General features: G+C 43.5%; 1 protein-coding gene across 1 annotated transcript; it reads right to left on the bottom strand.

Annotated features, from left to right (window-relative positions):
- Positions 1 to 561: 561 nt before the first annotated feature.
- On the bottom strand, positions 562 to 24,701 carry LOC140349294 (WD40 repeat-containing protein SMU1). Its single transcript, XM_072435579.1, has 12 exons — positions 24,591 to 24,701; positions 24,124 to 24,334; positions 23,850 to 24,002; positions 18,258 to 18,368; positions 17,983 to 18,111; positions 16,167 to 16,286; positions 15,978 to 16,094; positions 13,568 to 13,695; positions 12,246 to 12,372; positions 12,010 to 12,177; positions 8,867 to 9,019; positions 562 to 866 (listed from the first exon to the last, which is right to left on the bottom strand). Exons 1-12 carry the CDS (start codon positions 24,614 to 24,616, stop codon positions 768 to 770), a joined length of 1,542 nt encoding a protein of 513 aa, XP_072291680.1. The 5' UTR covers positions 24,617 to 24,701; the 3' UTR covers positions 562 to 767.

Raw genomic sequence — 24,701 nt, 5'->3', positions numbered from 1 at the left:
TCAAGAAGATAGAAGTTTTGATCCTTATCAACTGCCTGGCAAGTCAGACACCCTGTAAATGCAGCAAAAACTTGTAGAAATTTACATCAAGCTACATTGTACACAGCTGTACAAGCCCTCAAAGCATTCAAGAGCCCACACATTGTGTCTGTGTAAGCGACCGTCTGATCCTAAAATATAACGGGTGAACTGTAGGAAATTAGGCTAGGTTAAAATGATCAGCAAGCAGGCTAATAAAGTTTATTTTGCTTAGTCCCACAATTAAGGTAGTTTAATGTGTAAACTAGTGTTAGCAGCTACTAAGAAATTGAAACAAAGTGCTTACTGTGCACTCTGAAGTGATTTCTGTAAATCTATTTGTTCTTTATGATAGCAGTAATCAATTTCTGGCGACAAACATGGTATTTGTGGATGCTAAAGAAGAATAATCCTTTGACTTGAATGTAACAAGCTTATTTTGTCCTCAAGATGGCCGTAGCAACGAGTGTCTCGTCACTTAGTTCCGACCCATGAATAGCAACCAACACGCCAACCCTTATACACAGATAATCCAGGCCAGACTAAAGGTCTAAAATATATTTTAATTAGTTTTATGCAGGCCTAATACAAAAAAAAAACAACATTTTTTTCAAAAGGTTAAATGTACAAAATAAGCACATTTTGAACAGTGTAAAAACAAAAACATAAACAATGAAAACTTGTGGGTTGACAGCAGCCATGGGAATTTCTTCTTAATTGTGTTCCATTTTAACATGCGTAAAATGACACTAAGGCTTCCACAGCTTGAGCAGGCCGTCCTCGCTGTATGTACCAATGAGGTTCTGGTGAGGGTGGTGTGCAATGCCAATCACATCTTTTTCATGAACCTAAGGCCACAAGGGAGAGTCAAAACACCAAAGAACCCACAATATACAAAGTGTGCGCGCATGTATGCAAGTGTAATGAGTACAGTGGTCCCTCGTTTATCGCGGGAGTTATGTTCTTAAAATAACCTGAACTAAAACAAAATCCATGAAGTAGTCAGCTTGATTTCTGTTACAATAACAACTGTTTTAAGGTTGTAAAACCCCCCACTACACACTTTTTACACTTTTCTCAGACAGGCATTAACATTTCCCCACGTGTTGTGAGGATGCGTTGGGGTACGCATAAGTGAGCTACTTAGCGCAAACTATTGCTTTTCCCTCATGTAAAGTGCTTTTCGCCTGTTTACAATGATAATGTAAACGGGCGAAGTAAACAGGCAAAGTGTGGTGCAGAACATTCCGTTGACATTGTGGGCTAGGTTTAGAGAAAACTTACAAAAATACAGCATTTCAATCACACTGCCAGCTATAAATATGGCAAGCTGAACGCATTCTGTAGCTACTGTACAAGAGACACTGTATGAAGGAGTCTTCAGTCCCTTAGCCAATCAGGACGCAGAAAAAAAATGTGCCACAAACAATAAAATAAAAAAGCACAAAAAAATCCAAGAAACTGCGAGGCTGTGAAAGGTGAAGCATCACAGCGAGGGACCACTCGCTGCGTTTCACTTCCTCATTAAAGTAATTTCTCCGTGAATATGTGTCTGATTGTAATAAAACAGCGTTTTGAAACTTTAACAATAGAAAACACGATGTGTCCCCTGGACAGTGCTTTCACTGACGTCTTCTTCTACAGTGTGTCAAATGCTTGCGCTTCCTGCTAGATTGCCCCTTGGTGGCTGTTTGCCAGTAAAAATCTATAAATTAGACGTACCATTATAATGACCGCAAGGTTCAAAGTGTGGGAAAAAAGTAGCAGCTTAAAGTCCGAAAAGTAGGGTTTATAGTGTTCCTACCCGTCAAGGTACTGTGTCAAGGCAGTGTTCACAGACACTGGAGGCGAATTTGAAAACTGTAACTAATAATAATGTAGGAATTAGAATTACTAAAACTGCAGAATGTGTGTGTGAATGAGTGCTTCTGACTGTAGGGAGTCAAAAAGAATATTTTCAGTTAAGACATTTTGTGAATGTTTGTGAATTGTCAAAAACCTTTGTAAGAAGGGCTTTAAAATGCTTCATGAATAAGGCCCATTGCTGAATGGGCCTTATTGAATGGGCTGAAACGATTACCCGAGTAATTTGATTACGAAAAAGCTTTGATTATTCTTTAATTGCCTCAATGATTCGTTTAATTTACATATTTAATTAAAAACACGTGAATCTGTGGCGCATGGAGCGCACGAAACGACTTGTGGCGCTTTAGCTCAACAGAGTGCGCGTTTTAAACTCACAAGTGTGTCTGGGAAAAGTTTTGTTGTGTGAAAGAGCAGTGTTGAGCTATCACTCTGCAGACATTTTACAGCATTAGCACCGTGTGCCATTCACTTTATCCTCCGTGAGCTGTTCACGCTTATACTTCCCGCATGTAAATTATGCATGGAAATGAGACGTGCAGCAGAGAAGACGACAGCAGAATATTAATCGGAATTTTTTTTGTACATTCCGTAAACCATTTAAAAGCATGTTAAAGGCCTAATGGACGATTTTTCGGCGATTTGAGAACGCAGGCGGAAGTGCGCATGCGCACTCCCCCGTGCGGACTGATACAACACACACGTGCGTATGTTTATTAGTGCGACGGATCACATAGCATCTCTCGTCTCCCGTAGATTTCCGTCCACTTCTGCGTCAGCTCGAACAGTCTTTCTCTGTCTTCGTTTTGGCCCGTACACTGAGGGAACTATATTGTGATAGATCCATGCTCTTAGGCACGCGGAAACGTGGGGACAAGCCACACGCAGCTGCAGGTGAGCGGTAGGTGCGTTTTATGATTGACTTATCAGCAGTCCACGCCATGAGGAAATAAGACTTAGATTTGTGCCAAAAAATCGTCCATTCAACCTTTAAATCATTTTAAAATAAACCTTATAGTTCGTTGTAATAAACAAATAACAAATTGAACCTCTCCTTGAACAGACACCTTAACGTGGTGGAGGGGTTTGAGCACCCGAATGATCCCGGGAGCTATGTTGTCGGGGGCTTCAAGCCCCTGGTAGGGTCTCCCAAGGCAAACAGGTCCTAGGTGATGGGTCAGACAAAGATCGGTTCAGAAGCCTCTTATGATGACAACAAGAACAAGGCCCGGGGCCCCATCCTGGAGCCAGGCCTGGGATGGGTGCTCGATGGCAAGCGCCTGGTGGCCGGGTCTTACCCCACGGGGCCCGGCCGGGCACAGCCCGAAAGAGCGACGTGGGGCCGCCCTCCCGTGGGCCCACCACCTGCAGGAGGATCCATAAGGGGCCGGTGCAGCGAGATCTGGTCGGCAGTCGACGGCAGGGGCCTCGGCGACCAGATCTCCAGACACAGAGACTAACTCTGGGGACATGGAATGTCACCTCGCTGGGGGGGAAAGAGCCTGAGCTTGTGCGGGAGGTTGAGCGATACCGACTAGATATAGTCGGCCTCACCTCCACGCACAGTTTGGGCTCTGGAACCCATCTCCTCGAGAGGGGCTGGACGCTCTACTTCTCTGGTGTTGCCCGCGGGCTGGTGTGGGCTTGCTTATAGCCCCTCAGCCACGTGTTGGAGTTCACCCCAGTGAACGAGAGGGTCGCGTCCCTCCGCCTTCGGGTGGGGGACAGGTCTCTCACTGTTGTGGCGGCCTACGGGCCCAACTGCAGTGCAGAGTACCCGGCTTTCTTGGAGTCCTTGGGTGGAGTACTGGACAGTGCACTGACCGGGGACTCCGTTGTTCTACTGGGGGACTTCAACGCCCACGTGGGCAATGACAGTTACACCTGGGGAGGGGTGATCGGGAAGAACGGCTTCCCCGATCTGAACCCGAGCGGTGTTCAGTTATTGGACTTCTGTGCTAGCCACGGATTGTCCATAACGAACACCATGTTCAAGCACAAGGGTGTTCATCAGTGCAGATGGTACCAGGATACCCTAGGCCGGAGGTCAATGATCGACTTTGTTGTCGTGTCATCTGACCTCCGGCCCCAAGACGCTCTTGGACCGTCTTGGACACTCGGGTGAAGAGAGGGGCAGAGTTGTCAACTGATCACCACCTGGTGGCGAGTTGGATCCGCTGGCGGAAGAGGAAGCCGGACAGACTTGCGCATTGTGAGGGTCTGTTGGGAACGTCTTGTGGAGCCCTCTGTCAGTAGGGTATTCAACTCGCACCTTCGGGAGAGCTTCTCCCATGTCCCGGGGGAGGTTGGGGACATTGAGTCCGAGTGGACCATCTCCGCCTCCATTGTTGATGCGGCTGCTCGGAGCTGTGGTCGCTAGGTCTCCGGTGCCTGTCGTGGCGGCAACCCCCGAACCCGGTGGTGGACACCGGAAGTAAGGGATGCCGTCAGACTGAAGAAGGAGGCCTATCAGGCCACTCTGGCTTGTGGGACTCCGTAGGTCATCGACAGGTATCGGCAGGCCAGGCGAGCCGCGGCTCGTGCTGTCGCAGAGGCAAAAACCCGGGCCTGGGAGGAGTTTGGGGAGGCCATGGAGGAGGACTATCGGTCGGCACCAAAGAAATTCTGGCAAACCGTCCGGCGCCTCAGGAAGGGGAAGCAGTGCCTCACCAACACCGTTTACGGTGCGGGTGGAGGCCTGCTGACCTCGACTGGGGATGTCGTCGGACAGTGGAAGGAATACTTTGAGGATCTCCTTAATCCCTCAGTCACGTCCTCCGTAGAGGAAGTACAGACCGGGGACTCAGAGGCTGGCTCATCCATCACCCAAGCTGAAGTCACTGAGGTTGTTCGCAAACTCCTCGGTGGCAGGGCTCCGGGGGTGGATGAGATCCGCCCTGAGTATCTAAAGTCTCTGGATGTTATAGGACTGTCTTGGTTGACACGTCTCTGCAACATAGCGTGGCGGTCGGGGACCGTGCCTCTGGACTGGCAGACAGGGGTGGTGGTTCCTCTGTTCAAGAAGGGGGACCGGAGGGTGTGTTCCAACTTCAGAGGGATCACACTCCTCAGCCTGGTAAGGTCTATTCCAAGGTACTGGAGAGGAGAATCCGATTGATAGTCGAACCTCGGATTCAGGAGGAGCAGAGTGGTTTTCGTCCCGGTCGTGGAACACTGGACCAGCTCTATACCCTCCATCGGGTGCTCGATGGTTCATGGGAGTTTGCCCAACCAGTCCACATGTGCTTTGTGGATCTGGAGAAGGCTTTCGACCGTGTCACTCGGGGTGTCCTTTGGGGGGTGCTCCGAGAGTACGGGGTCCGGGGCCCTTTGCTCAGGGCTATCCGGTCCCTGTATGACTGGAGTAGGAGCTGTGTTCGTATTGCCGGCAGTAAGTCAGACCTGTTCCCAGTGCATGTTGGACTCCGCCAGGGCTGCCCTTTGTCACCGGTTCTGTTCATAATTTTTATGGACAGAATTTCTAGGCGCAGTCAGGGGTCGGAGATTGTCCGGTTTGGGGACCACAGGATTCCATCTCTGCCGTTTGCAGACGATGTTGTCCTGATGGCTCCATCAAACCCGGACCTGCAACATGCACTGGGACGGTTTGCAGCAGAGTGTGAAGCGGCTGGGATGAGAATCAGCACCTCCAAATCCGAGGCCATGGTTCTCGACCGGAAAAAGGTGACTTGCCCTCTTCAGATGGGTGGGGAGTCCTTGCCTCAAGTGGAGTTCAAGTATCTTGGGGTCTTGTTCACGAGTGAGGGAAGGATGGAGCGTGAGATCGACAGGCGGATCGGTGCAGCGGCTGCAGTGATGCAGTCGCTGCATCGGACCGTTGTGGTAAAGAGGGAGCTGAGCCGAAAGGCAAAGCTCTCTATTTACCGATCAGTCTACGTTCCTACCCTCACCTATGGTCATGAGCTTTGGGTAGTGACCGAAAGAACAAGATCGCGGATACAAGCGGTCGAAATGAGTTTCCTCCGCCGTGTGGCTGGGCGCTCCCTTAGAGATAAGGTGAGGAGCTCGGAGGAGCCAGCTGAGGTGGCTCGGGCATCTGTTCCGGATGCTTCCTGGGCGCCTCCCTCGGGAAGTGTTTCAGGCATGTCCCACCGGGAAGAGGCCCCGGGGAAGACCCAGGACAAGCTGGAGAGATCATGTCTCCCGGCTGGCCTGGGAACGCCTCGGGATCCCCCGGAGGAGTTAGAGGAAGTGTCTGGGGAGGAGGAAGTCTGGGAGTCCCTGCTCAGACTGCTGCCCTCGCGACCCGGCCCCGGATAAGCGGCAGAAAATGGATGGATGGAAACAACAAATTGAGTTCCTGCTTAAAGGTCCCATATCATGCTAAATCGACTTTTCAGAGCTTTTAACCTTCTTACAGTGCTTTTTGTGCTTCATATATGTGCCCAAAGTGTTTTTTTGATTGATTCCCACAGTTTTTAGCTAGAGAACAGACTATATCCTTTCCTCGAATATGCAAATTGACGGGGGCTACCCTGAAGGGCGCGTCATAATCACGGACCTGCGCCCCCCCTTCCTCCTCTCCCCTTCCTCCTCTCCCCTTCCTCCTCTCCCCTTCCTCCTCTCCCCTTCCTCCTTCTGCGTGCCGAGGGGGAAAGGGGAGGGAGGGTGAGTGGTGCCGCAGAGTCTGTTAGGTGGAAGAGCCACCGCGGTTAGTTTCACGTTGCACAGGAGAGCCTGCTGCCCTAGACTTGTGTTGTGGAACTTACAACAAAGTTACATTTGAGTGCTGGCACAGACGATGGAGCGCGGGAGCTGTACACTCTGTCTCCACGCTGAGACTACGTCACGGGGTGGGAGGGGGACACACGCTCTCGCTGAGACTACGTCACGGGTTGGGCGGGGGAGCCAGATCACTCTTCGCTAGGGTGGGGGCGAATATCAAACCAAGCCGTTTGCATTTCCAGTTTGTGAGCGGGATCCAAGGTATGGGTGATATTTCATAACTATTATGTTATGGGTGTTGCACAACACTTATTATTATCAAATATACCCTTAGGATAGACTATGAAACGGGAAAAAAGGCATGACATGGCACCTTTAAAAAAAAAAAAACACACACATTTTATTCTTAATTTCACATGAATGTTTGTCCCCTAAACAGCAACATTTCACTTCACCAGTCCAAAGTGTTCCTTTTGTATTTAAAAAGAATATATATAAAAGGACTAATTCACTTGTCACCAGACTTTTTGTAAACAGTTACAGTAGCTATGAATTAATTTGCGTTTCTGTCACATAACTTAAAATAAGACATTAGTTTGTTAACATTTTGGGTGGGACCAGTGATGCTCGTGTTTTGAGCGGTGACTCTACATTTTGTATTTTGTCACTTTACGGCGTTGTCTCCGTGTCATCGCGGACTTTCTGTTTCACATCAGATTATTATAACATGGTCGCGGTCCTTCTGCTGTTTCAAGGCGTAGCAGTGGAGAGTGTAGCATGTTTTAAACATACGAGTGTGACTGGGAAGAAGAGTTGGGAGCACGGGGGACCGCGCGTGTGGGACGAGGGGTCCGCAGTGGCAGGGCAAGGACGCTGGGGCGCGCAGAGCTAGTTGCGGTGGTTAGAGTGGCAGCCCGGGACCATGGATCTATTATATTATCTCGGGACACAGTGCTCTTTTACACAACAAAACTCTTCCCGGTTGCACTCGTGAGTTTAAAACACGCCGCTCTCTGTTGTGCTTCAGCTGCTTAAGGAACGAGCTTCGTGGGAAACAAAAGTGCCACAAGTTGTTCCGTGCGCCACAGATTCATACGTTTTAATTAAATATGTAAATTAAACGAATCATCAAGGCAATGAAATGATAATCATAGCTTTTTTGTAATCGAATTACTCGATTTACTCGAGTAATCGTTGCAGCCCTAGTCAACAGTAGAAATCTGAGCAAGCTGCAATGAAATCCCATTTGTTTCCCTACGGCCCCTCGCGGACGGGGCACAGAGGCTTAAAGGTTGAATGGATGAATCTGAATCAGGTCTAAACCAGGACTAAAGCAGGTCTAAACCAGGTCTAAACTTGATCAACATGAAGTGTGCCCCTCATTTTGCTTCACAACAACTATATTACTGACGATGAAATACTTGAAATACTAAAACTCTCCAAAACTACTCAAAAACAGCATGATTCCTCTCGTTCGTTCTTCCTCTTTGACTATTTGTCATGTGACTAATGTTTACATTCCTCGTGTGCATCCTGAACATCCGGGTTAGCACAACAAAGTTATTATAAGAAATGTAACGTGCGCAGAAAAGAGCGTATATTTTTCCACACATTTTTAATGGAATTGAAATGATCATAACTTTGGTTTTATCGGGTGGATTCAGATAAAAAAAACACTCAGACGTAGCTATGGGTCTCCACTTCCGTATGACGTCAACGGCAGCCGTCTACGTTGCTTGGTTTTCATGCTACAGGGTCCTAAAGCCGACCATGTTTCAAAACGCACCGGTGCGGGCGTCGACCCCGAAGGGTTGAGTGAACAGCGCATGGAACTAATGCTGCAAAATGACAACTGCAAATTGCTCAAAACACCAGGGATCACTGGTCTCACTCAACATAAATTTTACTTTCTTATTTTAAGTAACTTAACAGTCTGGTGACAAATTAATTAGTCCTTTATATATATTATTTATATACAAACGGGATAGTTTGGACTGAAGAGAAATGTTCCTGTTTGAGACTTATGTGAAATTAAGAATAAAATGTCATTTTAAGCAGACTCCTTGTTTATTACTATAAACTATAACATTTATCTAAAAAAAATATTTAATGTGTTTTAAATAGTTTATGAATGTACAAAAAACTCGATTAAGTAATTGGTAGATTAGAAAATAATCGATAGATTACTCAATTACTAAAATAATCGATAGCTGCAGCCCTACCCATGACTATTTCTAAAACAAGCCACTGAGATCAGACAGAGATCCAGGTGTGAATATAATGGACCGTAGATACTCACAGTCAGTGTTCTCTCCAGTTTGCCTGTGAGCGTGCTGAAGCAGTAAAGCACAAAGTCTTCTCCCACACAGTAGATCCACTCTCCTCTGGGCGACAGGGTGCAGCACACAAAGTCTCCACCTTCTCTTTTACCAGAACTGAAACTCCTAACAATCTGCAACACAAACCCACATAACAGATTTAAGAAAAAGCTTAACAACTCTCAGCTAGTTTGCACAGATGTCGGAACGGTCCAGTGTACGATAAGATTAAGTTGTTAATCACCCCACCCCCCACGTTGCACCACGCAACTTATTTTAATTAATGAATATTTGGTTGTCCTCAGAAATATACATGCACAACAGAAAAATAAATGTCCAACTATATTAGTTGCAACCAAAAATGATTGGGCTGTAGACATGTGTGCGTGCACACGCCTGCTAGGTCAGGGGTGGCAAGTACAGTGAACTAGCCCATGCCGAAGGCATGGATCATGCATACTTACTCCTGCTATGACAGAAATAGTCAACAATTGTTGACAACAGCAGCGCGAAGCGCTGCATTCCTCCAAAAACCCTCCTGGCATCGTCTTGTAAGCGAGAGTCCATGCCGCAGGCATGGGCCATGCTTGTATCTGCTAAAATCAATGGAAGTCTATGGGGAGTGGGTGGGGCACCCTGACGGGACAGGGAGTGACGAGCGCGTAAGCGCTCGTAATGATGATTCCACCCCATGGCGGCATGGGGAAGGCTTAGGGCTTTCAAACGATGTATAATTTGTTGTTATAGTGGAAACGGCTATATTGTTTTTGCTAAAAATATTATTAGGCCCGAGCGCCACAAGCTGGCGAGAGGCCTAGTAGTCCTGTAAGGCCGTGCGAAGCACTCCTCCACGCCCCGTACATACTAATTAGTAGTAGGAAAATGGAACATTACCAGTGTAAACGGGCAAAGCCCGTGCAAAAGTCCGCACTGAACGAGCACTTTACATTGGGATCCAAATATCCCCATATAAAGCACTCATTTGCGCTAAGTAGCTCACGAATATGTTCCCCATCTCTTGCATGTTCCGTGCATATAAGCATGTAATGCAAAAATTGAACATTCTAACTGTATAGAGGGCCAAAAAACACAAAGTGGGCTGAGCCCACTCAAAATTAACGAAAGTACCCGTCAGTGACCTTGGACCCACACCATGAGGTAGGAAAGCGCGAGCGCTTTCCGAAAATGTATAGTTTATGATATTTGAAAAATGGGAAACATTGTTTTCGCATCGGAATATTCTTCTTCTTTCTTCTTCTCGGGACCAACCCCCCTATTTTACACCCAGTGAACATTGACGAAAAGTCAAAAAAATTTGCACACCTCTAAAAATCGTGCCTCTCTACATTCTGGCTATCTCCCTTTTCTAAAATAAAGAAAATTGGCGCGTCAGCGCCCCCAAATGTACCAAAAATGCATTGAGAGATAGGAAATGACCCAAAAAAATCTGATCGTAGAATCATGAAATTTGGCGCAGAGGTAGATGGTGACAAGAGAAGTAAAAAATATCAATATTGCAACGCCGTCCGCCCAACAAAATGCCGGCCATATTGGTTCAAAAATGGCTAAGCATGACTCGGGAGTTTTTCCAAACGTCGTACTTTTACAAACTCCTCCCTGGGCGTTGGTCCTAAAAAGCTGAAATTTTTTGAAAATGGTACTGAGGAGTGGGACATCAAAAGTTATTCAAATTACATTGATAACCGTCACGGTCTCTGTGCGGCGAAGCCGCAAACTGTAGCTACAATTTCAGAAATCTCCCAAATTTAAAATTTCTGCCGTTTGCGCAGATACAGTCCGAATTGCGTCAAATTAGAATCAGTTGTTAAACTCTTTGCCCTAAACCTACTTGAAGTGAAATAAATTAATTTGGCGCCACAGCGCCCCCCACAGATTTTATATGGAGGTTAAATGTTTAGTTTTGCGAAATTATATGAAATTTTACACACAGCTCAATTTTGGCATCCCCATCAAAAAAAGTCAACGAGACCCATGTCATAATTGTTACGGCTTTGCCAACAATGACCGAAACCTCCCATGTTATTCCAATGGGGAAATTGCCAGAACATGCTTATACTTAATCCTTTCACGAACTCCTCCTAGGGCGTTAGTTAGCCCTATCAACCTGAAATTTGGTGAGACTCATCTTCAGGGGTAAAAGTTATAAAAAAAATTATTCAAAGAGTCACGGTCTCTGTGGGGCAAAGCCGCACATTTTGCCAAGAATTCAAAATAAAATTGCTTTTTGAATGGTAAAACAAAGGGTGGAAGATGTGACGGCGTCACAGATTCAGCAGTAGATGTAATAAAAGGACAATTGGGGCGCGTTAGCGCCCCCTCCTCTTGCAGCGTGGCTGCGGCGTGGGCCGATCATTGCCGCTTGCGGCTATATTTTAGGGTCAGGGTTTATGTATTTTAAACAGGTTTTTATTTTTGTTGAACCATAATTAGGCTATAGAAACACAATGTTGGCTTTCATTAATAGCCTAATATTGTTTATTATATACAAATGCGCAATATAAAAAGGAGAGAGAAAATCTGCTATTTAATTAGAGTATTTTGAAAATAAAATATACTGGCCACAACTACGGTAAATGGACGGTTAAGCTTAGCCAGCACTTTCTCCCTGCCTCGACTCCCTCTCCTCCTCCTGCTGCTTCTTGCCTCGACTCCCTCTCCTCCTCCTCCTTCTTGCCATGCCGGCCTCTCCTCTCTCCTCCTCCTGCCTTGACTCCCTCTCCTCCTCCTGATGCTTCTTGCCTTGAAGCCCTCTCCTCCTCCTGCTGCTGCTTCTTGCCACGACTCCCTCTCCTTTCCTCCTGCCTTGACTCCCTCTCCTCCTCCTGATGCTTCTTACCTTGAAGCCCTCTCCTCCTGCTGCTTCTTGCCATGACTCCCTCTCCTCTCCTCCTGCCTTGACTCCCTCTTCCCTGCGTTTTAATAATTTGCAGCAAACTATAGGGTATTTTGATAATTTGTTTTGGCTTTGATGTAGTTTCCTTGAGTAACGTCACACAACTGTTCATTTGCATAATCGGCGTATAGCTAAAATTGGTCACAAATACAGTCTACGAGCTGACAGGTGGACACATTATGCTGCTGTTAGGTTAAGAGCGACACTTACCTGTCCTTGCATGTTCATAATGACCACTGTATTGGAGCGATTGCACACCACAAAGTGCTCTGGGTTCTTAGGCAGCAGAATCACATTGTTAACAGTGATGTCAGTGCCAGCCGATGTGCCCAAAGGCTTGAAGGTGTTGCTGCATTCAGTGGTCTTCACATTCCATACCTAAAGCACATACAGCATGAGAACAGCACACAGGGTACACTCCCTCATGAACCATGCATTGGGCTCACCTTGACAGTTCCATCAGACGACGCACTGACAACATGATGTCCATCTGGACTGAAGGATGCTTCATTCACGAAAGAGCTGTGGCCACGGAACTCCTTCAAAGTTTTACCTGACTTTAAACCATGGATTCTAATTCAAAAAGTCACAGTCCGCACAGAAAGTTAGAAATCCAACAAACAATGGCAAGGTGTGTTATTATACATGGCCAATTGTGTACCATATCAAAAACTGAAGAATATGGGTGGGACAAGACTCAATTTCCACGAGATTAGATATTTTGTGGTTAAATTCACAATTTTGGCCATACTATTTTTTTATTCATTTTATTTTAAATTTGTGTCATTGTAGCACTACATTTTAGTACTATGGCCTCTCAAAAGGTGTAACTCACCAGCGCTTACGTATTTTAAATCAAGCCAAATGTAAAAAGTGTACAATCTTGTGGCAGTAAACGTCATTATTATCATCATGGATTTATTTAAAATCTGGATGTTATGAGTTAGACTAATGGCCAGTCCATTGGTACTGCAGCAAAAAAAAAAAATCCTCCACAGTCCAGAAAGCATTTTCCCCTAGGGCGCAATGTAAAAAACTGCTCGTGTTCGGCTGACATAGACCTACAGCTTTAACAAGGGTCTTTAGCGTCAGCTCAATCTGCTCCATACAAACAGCTCTCGCTCTGATAGAGCAGAGTGGTACGCGTTGCACATGGTGAACTTAGAACAACCTGATGTAGGTAGCCGCTAAAGGCTAAATTAGCAACAATGAGCGCCGCCATTGGCTCAAAATGGCAGCCATCAACATGGGTCTTATCTAGGCAAACAAGTTCCATGTAAATTCTGAAACTTATAGAAGCACTATTCTGTGTTCTCCATGCGCATGTGGGACAATAAAGGAATATCTTATCTTATCTTATTTCAGCTGCTCTGGGCGTTAGCTGTAGCATTAGCCTAAAACCAGAACTACGCTGCTCACATCTGCGGGTCCTCATTAAGGACATTAAAATACAGTGTGGTATCGGATCTGTGATTTGGTCCAAGTACTCGACCAGCAGAGATACTTGAAAAATGTGCAATATTGGAGCCTTTACCAATGCTAGTGTCTGTATTGGAACAACCATACAAATAAATAGCCTTTTTGTGGCAAGCTTCCATTTAGAAAAAAAGGACAAATTTCAATAAAAAACTGCAGCTGAGCCAATCGAGTTTGCAGACAATGACATTTGTAGTGATAAGAGTGTTTTGGAAAAAGCAAACAAATTTACAATGTAATATTATTGAACAGAGAGACAGAGACAGAGACAGAGAGACACACAAAGATGTACCTGATAGTCTGGTCGAAAGAAGCACTGAGGAGCTGAGTGCTGTCTTTACAGAAGCTCACACATGTGACACCTTTACTGTGGGCACGTTCAAACCGCCTTAGGCACTGGCCACTTTGGATTTTCCACACCTAAACATATATATTTTTTTAACAATTGTTACTAACTATTAACAGGAGATTCAAATCAATATATATTAAAAAAAATGATATTCCGTTACCCCTCCTCCCAAGACAAAGTAATTTACCCTGTAACGTAGTTGAATGCCCATATAAAAGAGTTGGCAAATGATGAGATGGACCCAGATTAAATCCCATTTAGGTGGATGAAGTTTTCAGAATGAAGTAATATATGCTGCAGGCAGTGGCGGCTGGTGGTACAAATTATAGGGGGGGCTATTTGACATGACCGTTTTTTTTTTTTTTTTTTTTTTTTAAATGTCCAAAACAGAATTTAACAATTACTGTATGGATACATATTTTAAATACACATTTACAACTGAATGAATTAAGCAAACACATTTTATTTCCACTTTTGTTAATGATAAGTTAGAAGTTAAGCAATACTTAATGCTTAGCGTTAGCCTTATGCAAGTAATAAACTAAAAAAACTGCGTGTTTGTTGTCATGGTAACGTAGCATGAGTTTTGACAGATCACATGTCTCGGCTCGGATTGATACAAAATCAGCAGCTTTCAACACGAATAAAGCCAGCAAACAGTTGAGCAGCTCATTTTGAGTCGTTTTGGACGTACCTTTTGTAACAGACGTCTGTAGATACAGTTTTAAGACGTAAACACGGAAAACACTGTGTGTGTGGCACTTCCGCATAGGCGCGCGCACATGCCTCAGTCCCTAGCGTAAAAAGTGTAGCTCCATGGCGTAACTTCTACGTTCAAAAGGGTGCTTTCTGGAGCGCCCATCAGTCGCTATTTTCCTATGGAGAAAGCCATAGTGACGTAGTCACTTTTGATTGTGATTTGATTGGCTAAAAATCCCCGTTGATTTTCTATGGGGCTCTGGGGCGCTATTCAAACCGCCCCACGGCTACGTAGAAAAGTGACGCAGGCTGCGCCAGGCAGCAGACCACCAGACCATCTATATCTATTTATAGATATATATATGGATATATATTGTTATTTTACACATTTACACTAATAAGAATATAAGATATTTTTGAATAAATTATATTGTTTTTAGACACAAAAGAAATTGACGTAGTTGGCAGATTGACGGGGGGGGCGACGCCCCAGCGCCCTTAATGGACCAGCCGCTCCTGGCTGCAGGGATGGTCTGAGGCCTGTGCTAAATTAGACCTGAGGATTAGCAGTACTATATTGTAGGCTTATCAACTGGCTGGGTTTCTGGCTAGGGCTGTGATCAAATAACTGAGGAATTTAGTCTGCCATTCAAAAGCTAAAAATGGTCCAACAAAATATGTGCATCTCGTTTTTGCCAAGCAATGGTGTGATCTAGTAAGACATTTTTTGGCATATGAACCTCACAAAGATAGCCTGGCTCACGTCACATTGATATACATGTAGTCCTCTGAATTGAGTTCTACAAATTAATTCATCTGGAAAGGCTCTGGCTGATTGGTTGAAGCGTCACAACAGCAGAGGAAGTAGAAACGTTTAAATTGTGTTAAATCCACTTGAGTGTACATTTGTGGCCGGGAAAGATTCAAAGTGCCTCTATTAATATGTTTTTGAAAAACAAAATGGTCTGACCCATTTTAGAAGAAATACAAAGTACGTCCACTTGGGCCCTCACAAAAATCAAGAGAATTAATCTTGCTGGCAAGGTCACCACGAAGGTTATGTGTTGACATTGTTACCTCTCGGCCCTCTGGACCCTCCACACACAAGCAGCTTTATATCAAGGTCTCTAAAAATCAGTTTTCTTGTCTTATAAAGGGAAGGTTAACTCGACCCCGAAAGAAAGCGAGCCAGTTTTGTTGCACCATTAAAAAGGCCTAAGTCTGATTAAAAGCAGACTTTTTAGTTCGTAAAATAATATCAAAAATGCCTTTCAATATTCAACTTCTGTTACTCAGTGAAGTAGAACACAAATTCCAATTTATTCCTGCAAAGCCTGAACACTACTCAAAACTAGATGCTGCCACAGGAATGTCTGTGGACCTCTCTATTAAAATCCCCAAGCTCATTATTGACCTCAAAATGACTGAATTTCAATTTGACATTCAACATTTAATAGAATGCATACAGTTTCAGAAGAAATCTGTTTAATATGGTGATTAAGGTAATGGGATTAACCTGCATGAGATAATGTCTTTTTTCGCACAGGCAGATAACTCTGTAAGAGCGCCAAACTGTATTAACACATTTTTGTATCTCAAAAGTTAGATAAAATACTACTATGAATCAAAACTTTTTTTTATAGTTTCTTCTAACCTTGATCTTGCCGTCCTGGGCTCCAGATGCCAGCATCTCAGTGTCTCGGCTGAAACACATGCAAAGAACTGCATCGTCCATCATCATGAAGTTATCCTGTGCTTGATACTTCAAATCCTACAACACACAAGTTTCATAGATGGACATTTCTACACACTACACAAAAGGTTTGGATTTTCCCCAGTTTACCTTTCGTATTTTTCCTGTGGTGAAGTTCCAGACTTCAATAAAGCCATCCACAGAACCAGTGACCAGATACTGTCCATCTGGAGAGAATCGCGAGCACTCTACGTGGGACTTTTGGCCAAACTAAAAATAAAAACAATAATTTTCAATTTTCATCAGAAAAAAAAAACCTGCAGTGGTAACCCGATTTTAGCATACATCCGTTAGCCTCCAATTATAGGGTAATTAACATACTAGTTAAAGGGGCTATGTGATGTTTATTCCCCAAAAGGACAAGTTATTTCTACCCGTTTTATCTTTTATAAATCTACATTCATGTGTTGACTGAAACTTTCACTCTCTACTATGACCGCTCCTTTAAGGCACTAGATCATACACTCCTAACTGATTCTGACTTCCGTGAGTTAGGAGTGTATGATCTAGTGCCGACGCAGCCGGTCTGCACGCTAACCAAATATGAGCATCTGCAAACATGGATATGCCCATAGGCAAAACGAAACCAAAAATCAAAAGTGTAGCGATTTTCATATCTTACGATCCCCAAAGATTATTATTTTTCCCCCGCCGCTTTTGGAATCTCCCTCACAATTTGAGATTCTCGAAACGTACGGCCAGTAAATATGCAATAAAATGTTTAAGGTCAGGTTTTCTTTATTTTGAAATTCAGGTCGGTCGGGATGCCGGAAACACACAATTTTAGTTAACTAAATATACCAGGTACTTTCATCTTGGACATGTAGTTTTTTTCAAAACGCTGCAAAATTCAGGATATTTATGTCTTTTATTTCTTTGCAGCTTCCCAGAGGTGGATGCTATAGCATTGAACGTGGTACCCAGTGTTCTTGCTGGGCTGAGGTTGAAGGATGGCAATGGGATAAACCACCGTAAGCGGTGCTCGCAAAAAGTACTTAAAAAAACTTAATTTTAAAAGTACTACGGCGCTCGCTTGCACGGTCGAGCGGCGTAGGCAGCGCAAACGAAAAGTACTACGACACTTGATCGCACGGTGCGCCGTAGTACTTTAAGATCACAGTGCGAGCGCCGTAGTACTTTAAGATCACCGTGCGAGCGCTGTACTACTTTTCGCTCGCGCCGCCTACGGCGCTCACACGGTGAACTTAATACCTGCCGGTATCTATTGGGCATGGCGGTAACCAGCCGAAGCATGGCGGCCAGCCATGCTTAAACCCCTTAGCAAGAACACTGGTACCAAATGAAAGCCAATTTAATTTCCTTGCATATGGTGTCAAACACATGAACACCTGTGTAAATTTTAACAAAATTTTAATGCACAAACATACATTTTTTTATGCTTGGAAAGGATGACATCATATGATGCATACATTTATCTAAAAAATGCACTCTATAGTCTATACAGCTTTACTAATATGTATGTTTGTGCATTAAAATTAGTTAAAATTTACACAGGTGTTCATGCGTTTGAAATCATATGAAAGAAGATTTTATTCGCTTTCATTTGGTACCACGTTCAATACTATAGCATCAACTTCTGGGAAGCTACAAAGAAAACAAGGACATAGTATCCAGAATTTTTCAGCGTTTTGAAAAAACTACATGACTCTTGAGGCAGGCATAGCCAAGGTCCCAGATCAAAGTAACGGGTTTATTTAGTTAATTTAGACCTTGGAGAATGGGAATAATATCAGTATGCATAAGTTTGATGAAAAAGGTCTCATTTGAAGAGGTTGTTTGAGTGATACCTCATGAAACGCTCTTTTTTTGTCATTACAAGAAAATATTATATAAACTGTTTGAAAATAAGTACATAACTTATTATTTCTGTAGAGTGGAACGGTACCTTAATCTGTCGACTGAGCTGTGTGGGGAAACGTTCATCTTCTACATCTTTTACTGCGGCTTTTCCTCTGAACAAATCAATGGTCATCCCAGGAGGCAAAAGACCTTGATGCTGCTGCCACTTTAAAGACTTGCATAGGACACACAAAAACACACACCCAATCAGCACAAAAAACATTTGTATGCATTTTGACGTTTTGCTTAGAAAATGACTAGATGTACATGAGAAAACAAAATGATACATGGACAGTAATCTGTGTGAAAAATCGTACACACCTGTGCCAGCAGAGCAAGCAGACGTGAAGGTGGCACCACACTGACCTCTCCGGCCAAGGCCTGGGCAATAGCTGCTCTCCTCTTCTCTTTACTACTCCCATCTGGATATGCCTAGGTAGTATGCAATGCCATTATTCACCATTGACAATTTTCACGAACACACACAACCCTTTCCCCAACAGACAGTCCAGATCAACGTGAAATTTTAGGGGGGGGGTAATGCAGTTAGCAATAATATTTTTAAGGGGAAAAGGAAAAAAAAAGCAGATTTGAAGGACACTTAGTCTGCATTAGGCTACCCCAAATAAATTGTCTGTTTGCTGTAACCCGGGTCAAAATTTTAAGTGGGTCGGACTGTAGGCAAATTCTTATTTTGTCATTTTTTGAAACGGAGTGACCACCAGGGGTCAGGCTTCTACAGTCAATGACGGAAAACGTCTCTATCAACCCGATCAGGAGACTAAATCTCACGATTTTAAGACATTTCAAATTGACCTTTTGTACATCGCTATCCTTTATTTTGGTAGCTAAGGCGAGCGGGGGGAACATGCGGGGGACTTGGGCGCCGCCATGTTTGTTGTGATGACGCTGCTGGGCGTGTTTCAATCCCAGAATGCATTTGCGCAAGTACAATTTCACACCCTGACAGAGGCTCACATTACAATGGACATGTCAGTGGCGCCAACAAGGACAAACCAACTTGTAAAAGGCAATATAACGACTCCTACGCGCGGTCCATTTTATTATAGACGCATGTGGAGGACTGAAAATGAAGACGCGCCTGTGATGCACAGTGTGTTATCAGTCATTTGAGATGAAAGACAGGTTTACCAGCGTGATAAAAATATTTGACACAGTGGTTCAGGAAAGACTGGTCGGCGAAATAATTGAAAAATAAAAGATTTTGACGTTTTTTCAACAAAATGCTGATTTTCTTTTTCAGTCGGCTAGTTTCATAGCCGGTCGGGTTACGGCAAACAGACATTATTTTGCTCAGCCTCATTAGTAATCTTATGAACCTCAAAACTTGCTCTTGTACCTTTGCTTAGGCATCTTGTGTTATAGAACTTAAAAAACATTGGTTTACAAAAACTATGGATGAATGAAACCGCCTCATCTTGATTCAATACCATTTAGATTTTGTTGGGCCCCAGAAGAGCAAATACATGTGCTTTTTGCTGTTAATGATAAATAATACCGAAATTTAAATAAATTACAGTATGCATCAAGTAGTATGTAGGCAAGTGAGTTGATTTTCTGAAGAAGGAAAAAAGAAAAAAGAAAAAAAAAGAATTGTGTCTCATAAGGAGCAGTTGCGTATATGCTACTTATTAGGCAATGACTATCACCATCAGACCTTTCCTTTTAGAGCATTAAACTTAAGATTTTATATTTGCATTTCTCTGCCTTGTCCCCAGCAGCAGGTCCTCACACTTCCACTACTAACGCACCTACTCTCCTCCTCCTTGTACTACTAAACAAATTATACAAGGCTCTACTAACATTTGTGTTTGGTCGCACAGGTGGAAAAATGTTAGAAAATGTTACCGTACTTTTCAGACTTCAAGCCGCTACTTTTTTCCCATGCTTTGAACCCTGCGGCCCTGCTGCTACATTAAAGGTTAAATATCATGTATTATTTCTATTGTTATTAGCCATTAAATGTTATAGAACTAAAAAAGAAAACATAAACAAAATTACATTGTTACATTTCTAACACTGCAAATTGTGTAGTTTCCACTTGCAGCAAGAAGATGGCGCCACCACTCAATAATTTAATATACATTTTCGGTTTACTTCCTGGTCTCAGCACACTGTTCTGATCATAAGACTATCGAAACGCACGGAGCGAGTCTGGCAATGATTTATGCAGTTAAAAACAACAGAAGATTCTCAGAGCCACGTTAGAGCCACGTTAGAGCCACGTCAGTGCCACGTCAGTGCCACGTCAGTGCCACGTCAGTGCCACGTCAGTGCCACGTCAGTGCCACGTCAGTGCCACGTCAGTGCCACGTCAGTGCCACGTCAGTTATCGAAAAAAACATCTGTAAAGTTTTGACAGAAGGACGGGTGACGCTTTTGTGTGGTTTAGGGCAGGGTCACAACATATTTATTGGTTTATCTGATGCTTTAATGTATTTTGAGGTAAGAGCGTTGCACAGAGCTGTTTTGTATTCGATTTTTGGTGACTTTATACAACATAAATTTGAGCAACGTTGTAATTTTGTGCCAATTTTCATGACTAGGCTGCCCCAAATTAATTGTATGTTTGCTGTAACCCTACCAATACTTTGCAAGTGGGTAGGGTAGGTAGGTAATTTCTTTATTTTAATTTAAAAAGGCATTTAAAAAAAAAATCCAAATTGTATGTTTGCTGTTACCCTACCAACATTTTTCAAGTAGGTAGGTAGGTAATTAACACTTTAAACCCAGCGGCCCATACAACAGTGCGTCTAATTTATAGATTTTTGTTGGCTAAAGGCAACCGGGGGGCACACTAAAAGGAAGCGCAAGCATTTGACACTGTAGAAATCAGTGGACAGGGGTCACTGTCCAGGGAACACGCATCGTGTTCTCTGTATTTTGAGCTTAAAAACGATGTGTGTTTTATTACAATCTGACTCATTCACAAAGAAATGTCTAATGAGGAACTGAATCTGAATCAGACGCGGCTGAACGCAAAGATACATGTGGAGCGCGGACATGCAATATACGTTGGTCTGCAGCTTAGAACCTGCCGCATTGAAATTACTTTCTTGGCTAGACCTGACTCATGGGTCAAAAGACAACCTGTGCATCAACTACAGTCTACCATCTTTGTGTTTAAATATCTCATATTACAACGTAACACTCGCCAAGTATAAGCTCAGGAGCAGATTGAACCAGATGTGAAGACCCAGACACAGGTAAATCAGCTCAGAGTTATCAAAGACAGAGGGGACAGTAGGGAGTTTTATTACAATCCAACTAAAATTGATTGAGAAATATGTCCAATGAGGAACTGAATTTAGCCGCGTGGACATACGATACAGCAGTCAGCATTTAATAAGCTTCTGCATTTAATTAGCTGCCCCGCAATGAATTCACTACCGTGTACCATCTTTATGTGCAAATATATCACGTTACAACCTGTGGCTTATTGACAGGTGGAGGCCCGTACATGTACAATTTATTTTTTCTATGCACATTTTGTTGGTGTGGCTTTTATTAAGGAGCGCTCTATAGCCCGAAAATTACCTTAGTTAAAAGCCAGGGACAAACAGACAACACACACGCGTGTCTTAAAAAATGTGGCGCATTACAAACTCCACCCACCACCACACAACCCAAAAAGCATGACCCTACCTCATGACAGTACGCTAAACTAAAGAATGCAAATAAGTGTTAGCAGCAAATCAAAATAAATAGCCATATGACGTTTCCAAAAGACTTAAACATGGACATTAGTCATCTTTAAGTGTTTTAATCTATTGCTTGGGAAATTATTTTTGGGAGAATTTAAAGAGTAGTATGATGTTGCCCATTACTCTCCATTGTAGGTTGCCCCTTTTGTTTGCGGAATGAAGAACAGGAGGAGGCAAGGAAACATAATTGAGACATGCCCATTGTTTCAGTATTTCTTAAACAGTGGTAGTACTAATTATAAAAGTAAATTATTAGCTCGTTACTGCCCTAGAAAACGAATGTGTTACTGCGCTACTTTGTTATAAAAGTAACCAGTTAGAGTACTCTTGCGTTACCAATAATTAACATTATTCTATAAGAGCGATCGCCAGGCTTTTAGATAGCCTTCCGTCTTCCCGGATTTTGGACGGGGTGTTTTGAAATGTGGACGGGCATTTTCCGAGAATGCCGAAGAAGGCCGAAGCTCCACATTTGCTGAACCTCTACGTTTTTTCGCGCACTTTGACAGAATTTAATCGAAACCTCATGAAATTGACGAAGATCACCAAAACTAGCTAATCAATTGACACACTGCAACTTAAGTTGACAGAATGAAACGGAAGAAGGAACCAAGGGATCCCTTTCAAAAGCAGATCACACTTTTTTGCGTGGCCAAATACCAGGTAAAATACGGCGCGATACGCCGCTCCTAAGTGGCGGAGTGTAATCATGCACGGCCGCGAGGCGCAGGCGACAGCGGCCGAGAGTATAGTAAGTAAATATGATACGAGAGGCGTGCGGTCGAGTGGCCTCCGCGCACGCAGAGCGTTGTCTGGCGGAAATTACGCCGCTCGTTTACGGCGCACGGCATAACGTCAGACGCGTTAAAAGCGCCGCTTTATTTTGTAAAAGCGTCGGAAAAAACGCAGCGATATGCATATTGGCTTTTCATAACCTTCGCGAGCGGGAATTTTTTAAGGCCCCGTACCCCCAGACAAAATTATTTGGGCAGGGTGTTTTCCTATCTAATCCTATCTAAAAGCCTGGCGATCGCGACGACGTTACATCCGCCTGGGGCAGAAAACACAACACGCAAATGGAGCAATGCTACCAGTGGAGCTAATAAACAGTCAAATTATCAGATTTAATGTCACTATCTTAAATTTTCTTGATTGTGGTTGTGAGCAAAGACATCTGGGACAAAACTTTTAGAAAGTTTCAGGGAAGTTTTAACACTCAAATTCACTTCAGTGCCAGTGGACTAAGAGAGGCCACAGCGCAACCCTCACAGTTCTACGGTCTACGTTTGCTTACAATAATAATTGCTGTGGCCGATAGATCAAGATAATGTGAAGCTGTTTAACGTTGGAGTCATAAGTGGCATTCATCTGGTCACTTTTAAGTTTGTCTTCCTAGCTTTTTCCAGAGTTCCAGAGATAAAGTGTTGGTGCCATGCTCTATATATAAAACAAAATCCCCAAAAATTTAGACCATAAAATGGAAGATAACCAAGCCAAAAATCACAAACATTTATATATCACTAGTATAACCCATAGCATTTGCCGACAATCCCTTTGCGTTGCACAGTAACATAATCTTTAAAATATCAAATAAACAAGCAAAGTAAATGCATTTAGCTTTTCTTCTCTTTTTGTTGACAGATTACCACAACACAATGCCATACAATAAGCATGTGTAGGCCTGTAATCAAGCAATGAAAAACATTTCTAAAACAAAATTATTGAATTAGCAAGAGCTCACAGGCACAACAGCAGAACGTGCTTATTTTAGCACAAAATAGTAGTTATGACCAAAAATGAGTTTTTCAAAAACGTACATCTAAAAGTTAAATTTCTCTAAGGCATGAGTAAGTCTCCTAGTCACTAGTTGCGCAAGCCCAAAACATGCCAAGCTCTGGGATTGTTCTGAGGAGATGAGAGATGATCAAGTAACCAAAACCAACACGTTACTGGTTTGAAAAAATAACTTTGGAGAGTAGTAGATTACATGGGTGCACAAAACTAAAGCGTTACATTAGTTGCTATTCTAAAAAAAGTAAATTTGAGTACCCCAAAGCATTACCAGCTAACGCGTTACCCCCAACCCTGTTCCTAAACTATGCTGTGCTATGCTTCGGGAATAGCTGAGATTGTAGAGTTAGACATTGGACTGCAGCTGCTTGAGTGGAAGTGTCTTGTCCTTGCTCACCTCTCTTGGATCGAAGTAGGAGCGAGCTAGCAGGTTCTCCAAGTGTATATACCTCTCAGGCTGGGTCTGCTTCAACATGATCATGGGGTCAGTTTGTCTCAATAGAGAACGAGCAGCACCTAGCTCTCTTAGCTCAATCAACTCCAACACCACCTGCACAAAACCCAAAGAAAGACAAAAAGGACATCTTAGAGAAATCGTACTGCTTCAATTGTAGCTGGTGAAATCAACAATTTTGTTCAACCCTGTCTAGAATAGACAAGATGTCAGTCACCTGTTCGTAAAGGTCTATGAGAGTCTTATCGGGAAGCTTGAGAGACTGGATGGCTTGTAAAACAGTGTCCCAGTGACCGCTGTTAATATCAGCAACAAAGCTCTCTATGCTGTCCACAGTGTTGAGCGACACAGTGGTCTCTTCCTGCAGGGTGGCCAGGCTGCGATGAAGATTGTTTTCCTTCAGATACTGCATTATTAGACGGATCACGCTGCGAAAATAGATTACATTGATATTAATGTACTAAAACGAACATCAACAAAGTGCCTAGCTAGCGCTAGCCTAGCTAGTTTTAGTCATTAAGCTTGGTGCGCGAGCTGGATGCGCTAAGTAGCTCTAGCCAGTTAGCTTGATGCGCTAAGCTACATGTACATATACATATAATATGATGGTTCGGACATAACACAAGCAACACAATCGGAGAGGGACTGGTGGCTGCAAGATTTAACGAACGGTGTGCTACTCACTCTGCGGATTCTACCTCTAGTGACATGACTATTTTCGGATTGATAGCCCGTGTGCGCTACAATATGCTTTTCTTTTCTTTTTTTTTCGCAACAAAAGCTGGCTACCGGAAA

The sequence above is a fragment of the Eucyclogobius newberryi genome, unplaced genomic scaffold (assembly GCF_026437365.1).
Source record: "Eucyclogobius newberryi isolate DKJ021-1_F unplaced genomic scaffold, fEucNew1.0.hap1 SCAF_11, whole genome shotgun sequence".
Classification (NCBI taxonomy): Eukaryota; Metazoa; Chordata; class Actinopteri; order Gobiiformes; family Gobiidae; genus Eucyclogobius; species Eucyclogobius newberryi.
This window is presented reverse-complemented; position numbering and strand designations above follow the sequence as displayed.

What these genes read in the sequence shown, in the direction of transcription:
- LOC140349294 (XM_072435579.1), bottom strand. Translation starts at nt 24,616, where the DNA reads ATGTCACTAGAGGTAGAATCCGCAGA. An exon ending in CCACAGGAAAAATACGAAAG is followed by an intron (nt 16,095 to 16,166) that starts GTAAACTGGGGA and finishes TGTGTGTTGTAG; the next exon opens with GATTTGAAGTATCAAGCACA. An exon ending in AACTGGAGAGAACACTGACT is followed by an intron (nt 867 to 8,866) that starts GTGAGTATCTAC and finishes TTGTGGCCTTAG; the next exon opens with GTTCATGAAAAAGATGTGAT.